Genomic DNA, 15,787 nt, shown 5'->3' with positions numbered 1-15,787 from the left:
CACTACAGTCCAACTATGCCACATCAACTGGTTTTCTACATATAAAGGCCAGGACTGGGGCAAGAGCACTGGGGCAAGAGCAAAGCTACGTTGCTCAGGATTTGGCTTCAGCTCTGGGTGGCAAGGCTCAGGGCCACAGGCTTCAGCCCCATGCATTGGGGCTTTAGATTTCTGTCCTGAGCCCCAGCAAATCTAATGCAGGCCATGTTTGGAGGAGCAGCCTAACAAGGGGCCCCTGATCCCTGACTGAGAAACACTGCACAAGAAGACTAACCATGTCAACAACCCTCTATTTTCCCTGCTCCTTAGAAGTCCTTTATTTTCACTCCTGACAAAGTCCTAAAGATTCCATCACACTTCCTACACCAACACTCTGCTCAGCTTTGAGGTAAGTATCACTCCTCCTCACTAAGGAAAAGTTTCCTTAACCAGCCAGAGAGGAAATCATGCTTAAGCAAAGTAAGATGTTCCCTATACTATATAACAAAGAGGGGCAAACTATAGCCCATAGGCCACATTTGGCTCACCAGCCATTTTAATCTGGCCCACAAGGTCCCACTGTGGAATGGCGTCACAGCCTTACCATGCTCTGTGTGGTTTCCAGAAGCACATCCCCCAGGCTCCTACAGGTAGGGGCAGCCAGTGAGCTCTACACATTAACCTCACCTCAAGTGTCATCACTCAGTTCCCACTGGCAGCTGCAGGGTTGGTGCCTGTGTAACCCACACACCTAGTGTGGTTCACTGTCCCATGCAGTGGCACCTAGACCACAGCAACAGATTAGAACAAGAGACCTCTACAGCATGGGCTGAGAACCAGCTGGCTTTTAGCTCAACGGGTAGAGTCTCCTATACTAAGTTTCCCAGGTTCAAATCCACCTGGTGGTGGTTACGCTTGCAGACAGGGTAGCTTGCAGAGCTGCCTGTCAGAGACTCTGCATAGGGGCTGGTGTTTGCATGCCATTGCTTGTGGTAAGCCCCACCTGGAGCCTGCACCCGAGCCCCCCAATTCACTGTCTCAGCCCTGATCCCCTTTGCACCCTCCAAAAGGAGACTCCTCATGCATCCCAAGCCTCTTATCCCCAGCCTCACCCCAGAGCCCACACCCCCAGCTGGAAGTTCCCCCTCCTGCACTTCACCTCTTTGCCCCAGCCTGGAATCCCCTGCTTCCCTCCAAACCCCTCAGTCCCAAGCTCACTGCAGAGCCTTTCACCCCCTCATGGGGCCCTCACCCCTTTTTCAACCCCAAACCCAATTTTGTGAGCATGCATGGCTCTTCCATACAATTTCCACACCCTGGTGTGGCCCTCAAGCCAAAAAAGTTTGCTTACTCCTGGCATAGGATATTTACATGCTGGGCCTGATGCTAGTTACTTTGCTAAGTCAATGGAGGTGCTGAAGTTGATGGAGGTACAAGCAAGGTTATAACTTTTGTAAGTGAAATCAGAACCAGGCTTTTTGTCTCCACAGCACTCCTCACAGTGGCTCCTTTTTCCTGCATGCTCCTGACCCAGGAACTCCAAGCCTCAACTTGTCCATCTCCCTTAATTGGGATTTCTCAATAGGTTCTGCTGCCTTTTTGCCCACAGGGGTTGGGGTTGGGCTTAACTTGTTCTCCTGGCTGCTGGGTGGACAGGCTGTGGTTCAGGCCTGCAGACCACCAAACCAAGCTCCTGCCTCCTCACTAGTCAGCCCGAAACTAAGGCTCCTTCCTTTTCTCCCTTTTATGAGTTGGGTCCTACAAAGTCACATTCCATTTTGATCAATTTCATGGCCAGAGGGTTTTTAATTGGTCAATTTCACCTTTCAGATGTTTACATATGCAATTTCACAGGGGGCCCCAGAGGTAAATCTGACCTCCCTCCATCCCATCAGCCCTGCAGAGGAATCATAGAATCACAGAATACTAGGACTGGAAGGGACCTCGAGAGGTCATAGAGTCCAGTCCCCTGCCCTCATGGCAGGACCAAATACTGTCTAGACCATCCCTGATAGACATTTATCTAACCTACTCTTAGATAAGAAGGACAAGTCCTGTTTCTCCCGAGCTCAGTGGGCACTCACATCTGGGAATCCCGTTGCTGAGGGCCCTTCCAGCAGCAGGGAGAGATCAGACTCTCCTCCCTAAACCGTCTTCAGCTGCAGGAACCTCAAGTGTTGTACTGGAGCTTCCTACAGCAGGGGGAGGCACTCAGAAATGAATCTGATCTCCTCTTGAGAGCTGTCATGCAAGAGAAGGGCAAGTCCTGTCCCTTTCCAGCCCAGCAAGACTTGCAACTAGGAGCCCGCTGGCTGAAATGCTCCCAGCAGCAAGCGGGAGCATAGATTTCACAGCAAAAGGCTTATATCATTGTTTGTGACACTTTTTCACAGATATATTTCTAGGGCCTTGTTTATGAACTTCCCTGATGGAGCCTTTATAGTTCAATATGTTCCCATCACATATAAAACACAGGTCTGGGAGTAACCCAAGTCATTTTATTTCATCTTGTCTCCTCAGCTAGTCTCCCTTTGGTCTCCAGATCTTCAAATTTTAAAGTATAAGAAACTAAATTTCAGTCCTTAAATTAGATCCTAGTTCAACTTTCCAGCCTGAATTTCAGCTGCTAGAACTGTGCAGCCACCTTTCAATTTGGCAGCACCTCTCATTTTTTAGCTGGGCAGTTTTTCTGAAGTTTAGATTAGAAAGTAAAACTACAAACTGATTTAAGGAGTACATTTCAGATTCTTATATTACAAAATGAGGACCGGTTAAAGAGCAAAGTATAGAGAAAAAGTGAAAGATGAGGATTTCTCCATCACTCTGGCTGCCTATCAGTAATAGTTGGTAGCCTTTTCTGTTGAGAAGAAAAAAAAATCTGTTTCTCATAGTAGTAAAAAAGAAAGAGGAGCTTTTCAAAAAATGTCTACATGATTTTTTTAACAATATATATATTCCAAGTAATGGTTCAGCCAGTTTCTTTACTACAATTTTATCTTATCCTTCTTTTGGGAACTACATTTTCATAATGTTTTACATACAGCACTCCTTTAGCCCTTTTGCAATTATATCACATAGTTGACACATTTTTATTTGTGATCCACTGTCAAGCCCATATTCTTTCTGCAATTCTAGTGCCTAGCCAGTTATTCTCAATTTTGTATTTATGCTTTTTGATTTTTCCTTCCTAAACTAAGCACTTTGCGCTTGTCTTTATTGGATTTCACCTTGTTGTATTCAGACTAATTCTCCCATTTTTCAAGGTCTTTTTGAATTCTAACACTGTCCTTCAAAGTGCTTGCAACCCTTCCCAGCTTTGTGTCATCTACAAATTTTATAAGCGTATTTTCTACTCCACTATCATAATCATTATTGAAAAAATTAAAAAGCATTGAGCCCAGTGGGACCCCACTAGATACATACTACCACCTTGAGAGTGAATCATTGATAACTACTCTTTTGAGTACAGTCATTCACCACTTATGCACCACCCTTACAGCAATTTCATCTAGACTGCATTTCCCTAGTTTGCTTAGGAGACTGTCACATGGGGCTGTGCTCAAAGCCTTATTAAAATCAAGAAAGACCATGTCTCCTGCTTCTCTCTTGTTCGTTAAGACAGTCACCTTGTCAAAGGAGGAAATTAGGTTAGCTTGGAGTGATTTGTTCTTGACAAATCCATGATGACTATTACTTATCATCCAATTATCCTCTAGGTCAGGGGTTTTCAAACTTTGAGTTGTGGCTTATGAGGGCAAGCCACTAGCTAGCTGCGAGACACTTTGTTTGTCTGTGCTTCCACAGTTCCTGTTGCCTGTGGATCGCCATTTTCAGTCAATAGGAGCTGTGGGAAGAGGTGTAAACCGGGACACCGGTTCCCGCAGCTCCCATTGGCAGGAACGGCAATCTGGGGCCAATGGGAGCTGCAATTGCCCATACCTGTGGGGGCACAGGTAAACACAGCGTGTCACAGCCAGCTAGCAGCTTGCCCTTACAAGATGCGACCCACAGCTTGAAAACCCCTGTTGTAGATGCTTACAAGTTATTTAATAATTTGTTCCAATAATTTAGGTTGACTGGGTTCCTCAGGTCCTCTTTGTACCCATTTTTAAAGATAGGTACTATTTTTCCCTTTTTCAGCCCTTAGGGGACCTTACACATCCTCCATGAGTTCCTAAAGATAAAACAAAAAAAGCAGTTATGTAGCACTTTAAAGACTAACAAGATGATTTATTAGGTGATGGGCTTTCGTGGGGCAGACCCACTTCTTCAGATCATATTCTGAAAGTGAATTGGCACGACCATTATCATGCCAATTCATTTTCAGAATATGATCTGAAGAAATGGGTCTGCCCCACGAAAGCCCATCACCTAATAAACCATCTTGTTAGTCTTTAAAGTGCTACATGACTGCTTTTTTTGTTTTACCATGATCAGACTAACACGGTTACCTCTCTGTTACTTTCCTGAAGATAATCACTAATGCTTCCAAGATTGCTTCAGCTACTTTTCAGTATTGTAGGCTGAATTTCATCAGGCCCTGCCAACTTGAATATATCTAACTTATCTAAATATTCTTTAACCTATTTTTTCCCTAATGAGGCTTTGTTCTTCCCCCCTCCCTCCCACCCGCTATTAATATTATGTTAAGGATCTGGTCACAATTAGCCTTCATAGTGAAGACCAAAGCAAATTAAGCATTAAACACTTCTGCCATCTTGATGTCATCCATTATTAGCTCTTCTTCTGTCCTAACAAGCGGGCCTACGCTTTCCTTCATATTTCTCTAGCTCCTATGTATTCATGGAGCTGCCTCTTATTGCCTTTTATACCCATTAAATAAACAATTTAACAATAACATGTATGAGTTGTGTCTATGAGAAGTCTTCTGGAGAACTTCTCGGGTGATGCCTATGTAAGAAAATGTGGATCAGGGGAAACAGGATGAACTAAAATGACAAAGCTAACACATCAGTCCTCTTGCAGAACAGTTATCTGGGAAGATGGAGCATGTCATTACAATGTCACATGAACTTTTCCTCAAGCATCATGGAGTTTATTATTAGGTCATTGGTTTTGTCACCATGACTTCACAGAAAAAAAATCACATGCTTTATGAATCACAACCAATTTGTCAAAAGTTATGAAAGCTTGACCTTGTTCTGGTTTGTAACCTGTACTAGCCTAGCCAGTCTAAGAAGCCAGCTGGTGGTGTCGTCTTGTTTGAGAGCAGGCTAGAAAGTAAAAGAAAAAAATTAACTCTTACTATATCACAGAAGCCATAGCTATAGATAAAAAGGTTCTAACCATTGTAATGTAATGGTACGTATTTACTGTCCCAGTAGAGCAGATATTCAGGAATACTCCAGAAAGCCCATTGCTTCAACTGGACAAAAGAAGAAATAGGAATACATGCATTCCTATATATGTTTACCAAGACATTTTGTGAAACTCTACCAGTGCAGAATGAGGGAATAGTACAAATATTCCTTTTAATGTTCAATTAAAAAAATATCTAAAAATTAGGTGTAAAACATACCTTGAGCATTATTCTAGTCTCCCTCGCATCAGTACAAATCAGAACTATCTCCATTCAAGTTAATGGAGTTACATCAGTGAAAAAACTATTTACATTAGATAAGAGTCAAATAGTGAGCTATTTGTAAACAGACATCAGTTTTTCATCTCCTCCATCAGATGGAGTACACAGTACACCTCAGGGGAGATACACATACACCACTAGTTCAGTATGGATTCTTCAGAGACCAACAAACAAAGAAAAGCCTTTTGGATACAAGTCTGGGTTTTAAGCCATTTCTGAGCAGCCTTCCTGATCCAGCAAATGGACTGGTCACCTGGTTCATAGAGGGTCCCAGTCCTTAGAGAGGTTTGGAAGTATTTAGTCTACTGAGGCCTTGAAAGACTGTTGTTTGTTCTGACCTGAAGCTCTGATGAATCTGTAATCACAAAGAAACCCATCGGGTGGTGTGGTACCTTATGAGCTTATCAGCATGTGCTTTTATTGTTTTAAATGTTTTGTCTATAATGCTTTTTATCTTAAGAATAAAATAAACTTGCTTATAACGAGATGTATGGTAGGGTAACTTACCACCGTTGATAATCAATCATTCTATAATCAGTCTCTGAAGAGAAATCAAGCTGGTTAGTTTACACAGTCTCTCTCTGCTGGTAAATACACAGTACTCATATAGAACTTTAAGCTCTAATTACTGGAAACTTTTCAACTACACACTAAAAAGAGGTGAAATCAACACACTAAAACTGATGTAACTGGAAGTGTATTACAAAGTATAAAATCCAAGCACTTCAGAAACTTGATGAAGAACTTTACTATAACCAAAATGAGGAGGTTCTGGAAATCATATATACCATAAGATTAGTACAGGCAGTCCCCGACTTAAGTGGATCCGACTTATGTCGGATCCCTAGATACGAACGGGGTGAGGCAACTCCCGCACATGCGCAGCAGCATTCCCGGGGCTCGCTCACCTGGGTCCTAGGATCCTCCTCCTCCTCGGGCCGGCTCCGACTGGGGTCCCGCAGAGCTGCCGGGCAGAGGAAAAGTGCCTCCCCACGCCCGCTGCCCCCCCCACCCCCCGCCAGCAACAGGCTGCCCCCTCCCCTGAGCAACAGGCTGCCGAACAGACAAAAGCAGCCTCTCTGCCCCTCCTCCCCTCTATACATGCCGGGCTCCCGGAGCGCAGCAGCGTCCCCGGGGCTCGCTCACCTGGGTCCTAGAATCCACCTCCTCCTCCTCTTCGGCCGGCTCCAACTGGCCTCTGCCTGCAGCAGCTGGCCACAGGGACAGGGATCCCGCAGAGCTGCCGGGCAGAGGAAAAGTGCCCCCCCCCCCCCCGCGGCCTCGCATCCTGCACGCCTCCCCCCTCCCCCTCTGCCAGCAACAGGCTGCCCCCTCCCCTGAGCAACAGGCTGCCGAACAGCAGACAAAAGCAGCCTCTCCGCCCCTCCTCCCCCTATACATGCTGGGCTGCCTGGGCAAACAAAGACTCCACCAAAACAAACAAAGTGCTGGCCTCATTGTGTTAGCAAAAAAAGGACCCTCCTCCTAGAACCCTAGGTGGTGTGTGGAAATAAAGCTATTAGCTCAAAGCATGGTGCAGAGCTGTTTGGTATTTGATGAGTTACTCCTTTAGTCCTGAGTTTGTCACAGGGACAGAAATAGATGTGAAATCTTCTGAACAGGGGAACAGACAGCAAAACAAACATTAGAGGGGAGTTAACCTTTCCCTATGCTATCCAAAACTAAAAAAAATGTTTGGCTAGAGTTTCCCCTACAATATGTACCAGTTCCGACTTACATACAAATTCAACTTAAGAACAAACCTACAGTCCCTATCTTGTACGTAACCCGGGGACTGCCTGTACTGGACTTTTTTTTAAGAACTAGTAACTGCTAAAGAATATCAGATAACACTTTGCTATTTTCTTGTATTGGATAATTAAATTAGACGTTCCCATTAGCTTTGACAAAAATGACACGATCCGGCAAATCTCTTAAGCATCTGCTTAACTTTAAATGGCTGAGTAGCCTGGCTGAACTCAGTCTATTCTAGAGCTTAAAATTAAGCAGTTGCTTAAGATGGATCAAGGTCTTACAAAGCATTGTAAAAACATATTCAGGTAGGGTTAATAGTTTCTCTATCAAGCAGGAAAATAAACTCACATTTTACAGATGATGAAAATGAGATTCAGACAGTGGAAGTAGTTTTCTCATGGTGACATTGAGAGGGTTGCCAGATGGTTTAGCAAAAAATACCGACACACTCCCCTCCAAAATAAAACACCTGAAAAAAATTATGTTAAGGAGAATTTTAAAAAGATTCTGTTGAGGGGGAGACCAAAGTTGTCAAACAAACAAACAAACAAACAAACAAACAAACAAACAAACAAACAAACAAAGCCCCCCAGGGCAGAATTGTGGAACAAATACAAAAAAATAAAAAATATTTTTTTTAAAAAAAGGAGGCTTCCCCTTTAAGATGGCCACCATCTTGGGTACCATTTTTAAAACCCCGCAGCTCCAATACAGTAAGCACAGGGAAACCCAGGGTTGCCAGGTGTCCGGTACTGACCTGGACAATCCAGTATTTTCGTCTCCTGTCTGGTAAAAAAATTCAGAAAATACCAGACATCTAAAATGTCAGGTATTTTCTGTTTTTTTCCTGTGCCAGGAGGCAAAAATACCGGACACCTGGCAACCCTACGACACACTCAGCAACTGGGTCCAGCCTCCTCCCACTGCCCCCAGATTCCCTGCTTACCTGGTTCTGCAGGGAAGCTGCGTTCTGGCTTGATCAAGAAAACAAAATAGCCTCCAGCAAAAAGCCTAAAGATCAAGGGGAAGCAATGCCTTCCCTGGGTCTTAGTGCTCAACCTCTCCCCTGTTTCTATCCCTACTCTGACTGAAAGGGGCCATGCTGTTTTAATGCTGGGGTTGTTTTGGTTTTTTTGCTTAACTCTTGGAGTCCTTTTTTTTTTCCTCTCTCTCTCTCTCAACAACTTTGGTCTCTCCCCCTTTTTTCCCCTCCCTCAACAGAATTTTTTCCCTGGTGTTTTTTTTTTTTGGGGGGGGGGGGTGAGGGATTCATCTGGCAACCCTAGGGAAGCCGGGGGTCAGGAAGAAGCCGGCGGGGAGCGGGGGCCATTGGGGGGGGGATCGCAGGAGCGGTTTCGAGAACTGCGGGTAGGCCACGGCTGGTGTTGAGGGAGGCATCACGTGGCCAACTCCCAGGTCTCTGCTGGTCACATGGACCAGAGCAGCACGCACTCTGCTCCCACCCCAGCCTGGCACCCCTCTAGCGTGGTGCCCGGCAAGTGCCCCCTTCTGCCTCCCTTCACTATGACTCTGCCACACTCCTTACTCCCCTGCCAGACACGGCAGGGGAAAATTGTCCCCGTCGGGCTTCCATCCGATGAAAACAGGAAATACTGGACATTTCGCATGTCCGGTATTTCCTGTGTTTTTTTTTTAAACCGGATGGAGCCCGCAAATACCGGACTGTCTGGGTCAATACACCTGGCAACCCTAGACATTGAGTCAGTGTCAGATGCAAGATTTTTCTTTCTGTTCACACCTAAACCCACAAGACAATGACTTGCAAGCAAGTTTTTTAACTTCTCAATATATGTGGTGGTAGAATTTTTAAATCCTGTATACTTTTTTTTCCCATGAATATGAAATATCTTTCTATTACAAAAGTATTATTAAAGCTGAGGAATAGTAGAACTCTGAAGTTCTGGGCAGCCAGAGATGTTGTTATTCTTTCAAGGCATGTGACCTCTAGAGAGACTCATGCTCTCTGGAGTTCCCCATGTCTCTTTTGAAAAACCAAAAAACTTTATTCAAAACAAAAAAATATGTTATTTGTCAAAGTTTTATAAAACTGACAGGTTTAGTAAAATAAAAATGTGATCTAATAAAAGATCTCTAGTTCACCTTCTTTTTCTATATCTAGTAAAACAATATTCAGAAGTAAGTATTGCACTGTATTATTTTTCCAAGTTCTCTGTATAAAACCTAGAACATGGATCTTGGGGAAAGTTTTGGCCCCACAGAAGTATATGGCCAAACTCCCACAGATTTCAAATGGACCATGATTTTACCTGTATACTGTGTCTGTGATACTGCAGTGACTGATGAGGCATTCTTAGCAATGAACACATTTTAAAATGTAAATGAAGAAAGCAAGAGGCCTAAATATTAGGAAATGTCATTTCTACCAGAACCACATAAGTTTGTAGCAATCAGGAGAAGTATGCTCCCCACATAAACTGGTGATAAACAAAGAAATCGTAAGAGTGAATGACAAGGAAGCTCACCAAAAGATCCAGGAAATCTTAAACAGAGAAAAAAAATCAGTGTCTAAAACTGTTAAAAATTTCTCTGATCAGCTATTCAATAAGATTTAACTGATGTCAAGAATTGTGGGTCACGATTGGAGAAATCAATGGTGCAAAGGATGGAAGAGTGGAAGCCATACAATAGTTAGGTCTTCTAGAAAAGGTGGGGGATTTTGAAGCTAATCTTAATGAACTCAGAATGATTAAAAAGTGATCATGGGGAACCTGGAAGCACTAATTCTTGCCCCCCACACAAAAATAAACAAACCTCACAAAACAAAAATCGTTATTTTTTAGTACCAGCATAAAGCAATTCATAAATATTTGCAGATATGAAAAAAATTGTTGAAAGAAGATCCATTATGATATGGTCCAAAAGAGTATGGACAACTAGATGCACCGCTCTTGAACAAACTGAGCTATGATGGAAGCACACTCCCAAACATATACTGCTAGATACACTAAACCAGAGGTTCCCAACATCCCTCTTTTGTGGTCCAATATTCACTTGTGGTTTCTTGTTAGTACTACTCAAACCCCATAATCCCTTGTATCTGATAAAGTCTGTGAGGTAAGGATCAAATAAAAACCTCTGGGTGGATAACTGAGGTGTTAAGTGAGCAGGTTAATTGGGGGAGATGGTACAGATTGGGAGTTGTACAGCTGGGTGCTGCTCAGCAGTGGAAGGTTTCACAAGAGTTGTGGTGTTGAAGGTTTCTCCTCACGCCTTTCCTTCCCCTAATCCTGCACAGAGCTGTTTTAAGAAAAAAAAATGTAGCTCCACATCACAGCTTCTTGGAGCATCACTTCCCCTCCTGTGAGCCCAACTGCTGTTAAGGCACAGAGGGAATAACAAAAGTGAAGATATGAGAATATGGAAAAGAAAGGAGAATAGGCAGAAAAGAGGTTGCAGCAGGAAAGAGGAGAAAGTTGCAAAATGAACCCATCCACTCATTCTTCTGCACTGGCTCTTCCTTTGCCTAAACATCTGCTAATTTCGTTTTGTTTTCTCATTTGATGGGACAGCTGAGACATCCGGTATTAGAAGACCAAATGGGAACAGAGGGATATTACAAATGATGACCATTAATGAGTCACTCATACCTTTTGATAGATATGTTAAGATCCAGGTGGAATTGCCAGGTGGGTCAGCAACAAAGGAACTTAATTTTTATTGTCATTGTGTCTTTAGAAAGTCCCCTTACAGGTTTCAGTGATAGAAGCGGTTATCAAGAAAGCACTGAAATGAAGCACAGGCTAGACTGATGAGACCCGCCTATCTGCCGAGCAGAAATATGGGAATGATAAGGACAGTTCTCATATATTGCAGTGAATTTGATGAACAGTAAAGATCTCAAAAAGGAGAGTCACTTACTCATAGAACAGAAAGAAAGCACTTCTGAACAGCTAATAGAAAAAAAGATGATGTAAAATATGGAACTTGCTGAAAAATCAATCATTGATAAATAACTTTTTTCAGTAAAAATTTAAAAAATTAACAGCATATGAACTCTATAGTACAATATCATTATCATTTGACTTACAGTAGCATCCAAAGGCCTAAGTAAGGATAGGAAGTCATGCGAGGCACTGTACAAACACAGACTCAGATTATATTAGAGAAATTCAGAATGCAAAGAAATTTTTACTTGGGGGGTGAGAAGTAGAAGTAGCTAGGCAGCAAGTTCTATTATTAGGCCTAGAAGGGGAAATTCCAACTACCATACTTCCCCTGTGTAGGACACACTGGTCTCCAAAAGAATGGGGAAGGCATTCCAATACCTTGTTGCTCTCTTAGCATTAATTTGGTATTTGTCACAAGTTTATGGAAAAAGAAGCCCTGTTGTATTAGTGCTTATTGAGGCTATAACTCATCCTCTACCTGAATACAAGGCTGAAGTAAGACAGACACAGGTCAATGGGACGGATTCTGCTATCAAACACTCATTAAAGACCTTTTGTCCCTGGCCTGCCTTTCTCATGAGGAAAGGGCTGGTTGAGATATTTCAGCTGAGAGTTAAGGGCACTATTCTGGTTTGGGAACTGCTACAGCTATTGTTTGAGGAGGTACCCATTCCAAAGTAATGTTATTACCAATTAACAAGTATTAGGATTTCCAGTTACCCACAATATACAATGTTGCAGCTATTCATTTAAATCACTGGTTTTCAAACTAGGGGTCGCAACCCAGTACTGGGCCGTGGAATGTTAGGCACTGGGTCTTGTTGCTGCAGGGTGATGAGGTCTAAGGCAGACTACCTGCCTGTCCTGACACTGCAGACTACACTGTGCCCCAGAAGGAGCCAGCAGCGCCCAAACTCCTAAGTGTGGGGGGAGGGGAGTGAGCACACAGGGCTTCATGCACTGTCCCTGCCCTGAGCACTAGCTCCACACTCCCATTGGCGGGAACCTGCTGCTGGCTGCTACTGGGGGCAGCATGGTCTGTGATGCTAGAAGAGGCAGGAAACCTGCCTTGGCACCCCCACAGCTCTGCTGACCATAAGCCCCTTCTGCCACAGCCCTGATCCTTCCCCCAATGCCAGAGCCCCCCTCATACATCGAGAAGCTGTTGTCCTCAGCCCCACTCCAGAGCCCACACTAGTCAAATTATGTTGGGTTGCTGACGTCAACAATTTTCTTCAACCGGGCGCAGAGAAAAAAAGCTTGAAAACCACTGATTTGAACCACAGCCATGCACAGTCTTTATTCACCAACCTTAGTGCCAATGACTAAAATCTTATTCCTGAAGAGCACTACTTTCACCAATAATCTAGCACTAAGAAGTGCATTAGATTCCTTTTACATGGAATGGTAATAGAAACAAACTGACACGTCAAATCAGTTCATTGTCTTTTTTTTTTGTTTACATTTCCAATTGCAAAAAATCTTCCTGCAGTTTTCATTTTGATTAAAATCATCTAACATTCATGTTCCTACTGTAAATTGTACATTTGAGTTACTGTAAGTGTTAAGCACTACTCAAAGGCAAGAAAGCACAACTGTTCCTGGCTCCTGAACAGGAGTCTCAGAGCTATTTACAATAACCCATGCATTCTCTAAAAACTGTATGAAATAAACTAAGCAGTATTTCTAAATGTCTTCACTAAATGAAAATGAGGTAGTGGTTCATCCTCACACAACCTTAAGTATCTCTCTCTGCATGGCCTCAGTTAAAAAACTGGCAAATCCCCAAAAAACAAACAGAGAAGAGCTCTGCCTTACACAAAGAATGAGAGAATAAAAAAACCCATATCGATCCAAGCTTATGTACTTGATGAGGGAAAGCGAACATGGAATATGGCCGTTAGCATATAGTAGAATCCAAAAGTATCTTTTTTTTTTAATTTAGTCCCTTTAGCAAAGATGTACCCATTTACACCTAAAGGTTGACTTTACCTCCTGTTTCTTTAAACTGTACCAAGAAATCGGACAGCAGTGGCCATCAGGGGAAGGTTCAGCAGATTCTCAGCACTCTTTTTTGGGTTGTTATCCCCTCAGCCCAAACAGGAGAGATGCACTTCTTTTGCTTAGGATTTTGATAGTACCAAAGTCGGTGTTAAAGCCTAAAATACATTGTACAGAATAACATCAGAGGCAAAGGCAGTTCAAAAGAATCATGCTTTTTCCATATTGTATTATATATAGCGTACAGTCTTGGCCTAATTTCAGAGTATTTGCCTCATGTAAGTACAGTTCCCACTACCCAGAGTAGGACAAACTATATCTTTACTGAGTGTAGAAATAAAAAATGCTGACTAATCTACTCATTATCTTCCTTGAAAGTGAATCTTAGTTTTGATGATGAAGTGGTAATAACAAAAGTACAGTTTTCTATTAACCACAAGCCAGTTACTGAGGATGCAGCTGTTGATGTGAAATTATCCAACTCTACTGTTAACAATTCTGACACTCCTGAGCATTGACAGTTACCTTAACCCAGCCCTCCAGAATATTATATGTCACAAACTATGACATTATCTCAATTATCTTCATTTGAACCTTCAAATGAGTTCTAATTCTGAACCCAGTTTGCTGCACTTGAGTGCCCAGAAATTCTTGTGTGTAAGTCATACATACTCTGAAGACATTAGCTGTTCAAAAGAACATACATCATTTTCGTACAGTCATGTACTGTAAAATAAGCTCCTCTCTATAATATGGACATTTACATCCTAGTTCAATCAGATTAGCAAAACATGTTACAAACTGTTGTGGAAACTAATATTGACCCCAAATATAAGTGTCTCAGCCCAGCAATTTCATTCCTATGTCCCATTTTACTATGTTGCAGATCCATTTGTTCATGATAATTAAGATATTTTAGGTCACCAAAACCCCACTTGTGACTCATCTATGATGCCTGAATTAGAAATGTTGGCAATACACTTCAATTTCTCCATATTTTTATATCCACTTTTCTAAAAGAAGGTTCGTAGAAGAAGAGGCATGCAGTATGTGGTAATAGGCCATTACACTCAGTCATCAAAAGCTATTAAACTTGCTTCCTGGAAAAGCAGCCTTCACATATCATCACTACTAAAAACTAACCCTGAAACTGAATTTTTTTTAAAAGGAAAAACAATCCAATCAAATGGAACAACAAAAAAACTCCCATCATACGGAATACAAACACAACTATTTGAAGGAGTACAGAAACAATACAAGGCCCACTGGAAATTCAACATAGATATTCCCAGCTCACAGAAACCAAATCAAGCCTTCTCATGGATGCTATTCTATATCTGTCTTACAAGTTGAACCAGTACATGTCTATTTTAGGGGCCTATTGAATTCATGGATTCCATTTTATTAGTGAAACTGCATTCACAAATTACTAAGCCCTTTCTTTGCATACAGAATGAATTAGTGCAGTTATTATTAGTTAGGCATCTATCAAAATACTAATACAATCATTTGTGGGTGCAAAACTGTGTCCCCCGCTTGGAACTAGCTGAAAAATCAGGAGTGAAATACTGAACCACTAAGTTAATGTGATTTTTGTCATTGACGTCAGTGTAGTCAGGAGGATTGACCCCCAGGACTTCAAAATACATGTAAGACTTGCAATTTTGCATTCAAACTGCAAAATTACTTGGCGAAGTTAGCTTCAATCTAACATGCAGTGGAAAAGTTTCAGAGGGATAGCCATGTTAATCTGGAATTGAAAAAAAACAACAACAAATAGTCCTGCAGCACCTCAGAGACTAACAAAAAATGTAAATGATATCATGAGCTTTCGTGGGCGCAACCGACTTCTTCAGATGAATGGAGTAAAGGGGTCCAGGCTGCAAATAGAGAAAGTGAGGGAATGGGGAAGGAGAAAGGAAAAAATGGAGAAAAAAAATGTTGCTAAGTAGTGTGTCCATGCTAAATAAGGCTAATAGAGTGGGCTATACGTATTCTAAGTACCCGGTGCTTAGGATTTTATGTAATTAGGATGCGGAAAGTAGCAGCCTATCCAAGACAGGTCTTTATTTAAACCTTTATTCAAGGTGTCAAACTTGTAAATGAAACCTAGTTCTGTAGTTTCTCTCTCCAAGGGACTTTTGAAATAATACAGACACTTTTAAACCCATTAGTGAGTGCCCAGGCAAACGGAAATGTTTCCCAACAGGTTTCTGAGAGTTACCTTTTTGAATATCTGATTTGTGTCCATTAATCCTTTGTCATAGAGACTGTCCAGTTTGGCTAATATACATGGCAGTGGGGCATTGCTGGCACTTGATGGCATAAATCACATTGGTGGATGTGCAGTTATATGAGCCTCTGATGTTGTGGCTTAAGTGGTTAGGTCCTGTGATGATGTCATTTGTATAGATGTGTGGACTGAGCTGGCACCAGAGATGATTGCAGGGGTGGGCTCCTAGATAAGTATGATGGAGGTGTGTTGCGTGGTTGCTGGAAAGAATTTGTTTATGGTTAGGAG

At 42.4% G+C, this 15,787-nt stretch overlaps 1 protein-coding gene across 6 annotated transcripts in view; it reads right to left on the bottom strand.

Annotated features, from left to right (window-relative positions):
• The window catches only part of CYP7B1 (cytochrome P450 family 7 subfamily B member 1), a 169,581-nt gene that overhangs the window by 141,898 nt on the left and 11,896 nt on the right, over positions 1-15,787 (bottom strand). For 2 of the 6 annotated variants that reach the window (XM_075920616.1, XM_075920617.1), the window contains exons 1-2: positions 9,019-13,233; positions 6,728-6,828 (exon numbers count right to left, since the gene is read on the bottom strand). The exons of the other annotated variants lie outside the window; for them this stretch is intronic. In XM_075920616.1, the coding sequence (XP_075776731.1) occupies positions 6,728-6,828; positions 9,019-9,054 (137 nt within the window). In that variant the 5' untranslated portion in view covers positions 9,055-13,233. Of the gene's footprint in view, positions 1-6,727; positions 6,829-9,018; positions 13,234-15,787 lie in introns of those variants that run through there. 6 annotated transcript variants of the gene reach the window in all.

The sequence above is a fragment of the Pelodiscus sinensis genome, chromosome 2 (assembly GCF_049634645.1).
Source record: "Pelodiscus sinensis isolate JC-2024 chromosome 2, ASM4963464v1, whole genome shotgun sequence".
NCBI classification, from domain to species: domain Eukaryota; kingdom Metazoa; phylum Chordata; order Testudines; family Trionychidae; genus Pelodiscus; species Pelodiscus sinensis.
Note: the sequence above shows the minus strand (reverse complement) of the source record. Positions and strands in the feature narration are given on the sequence as shown.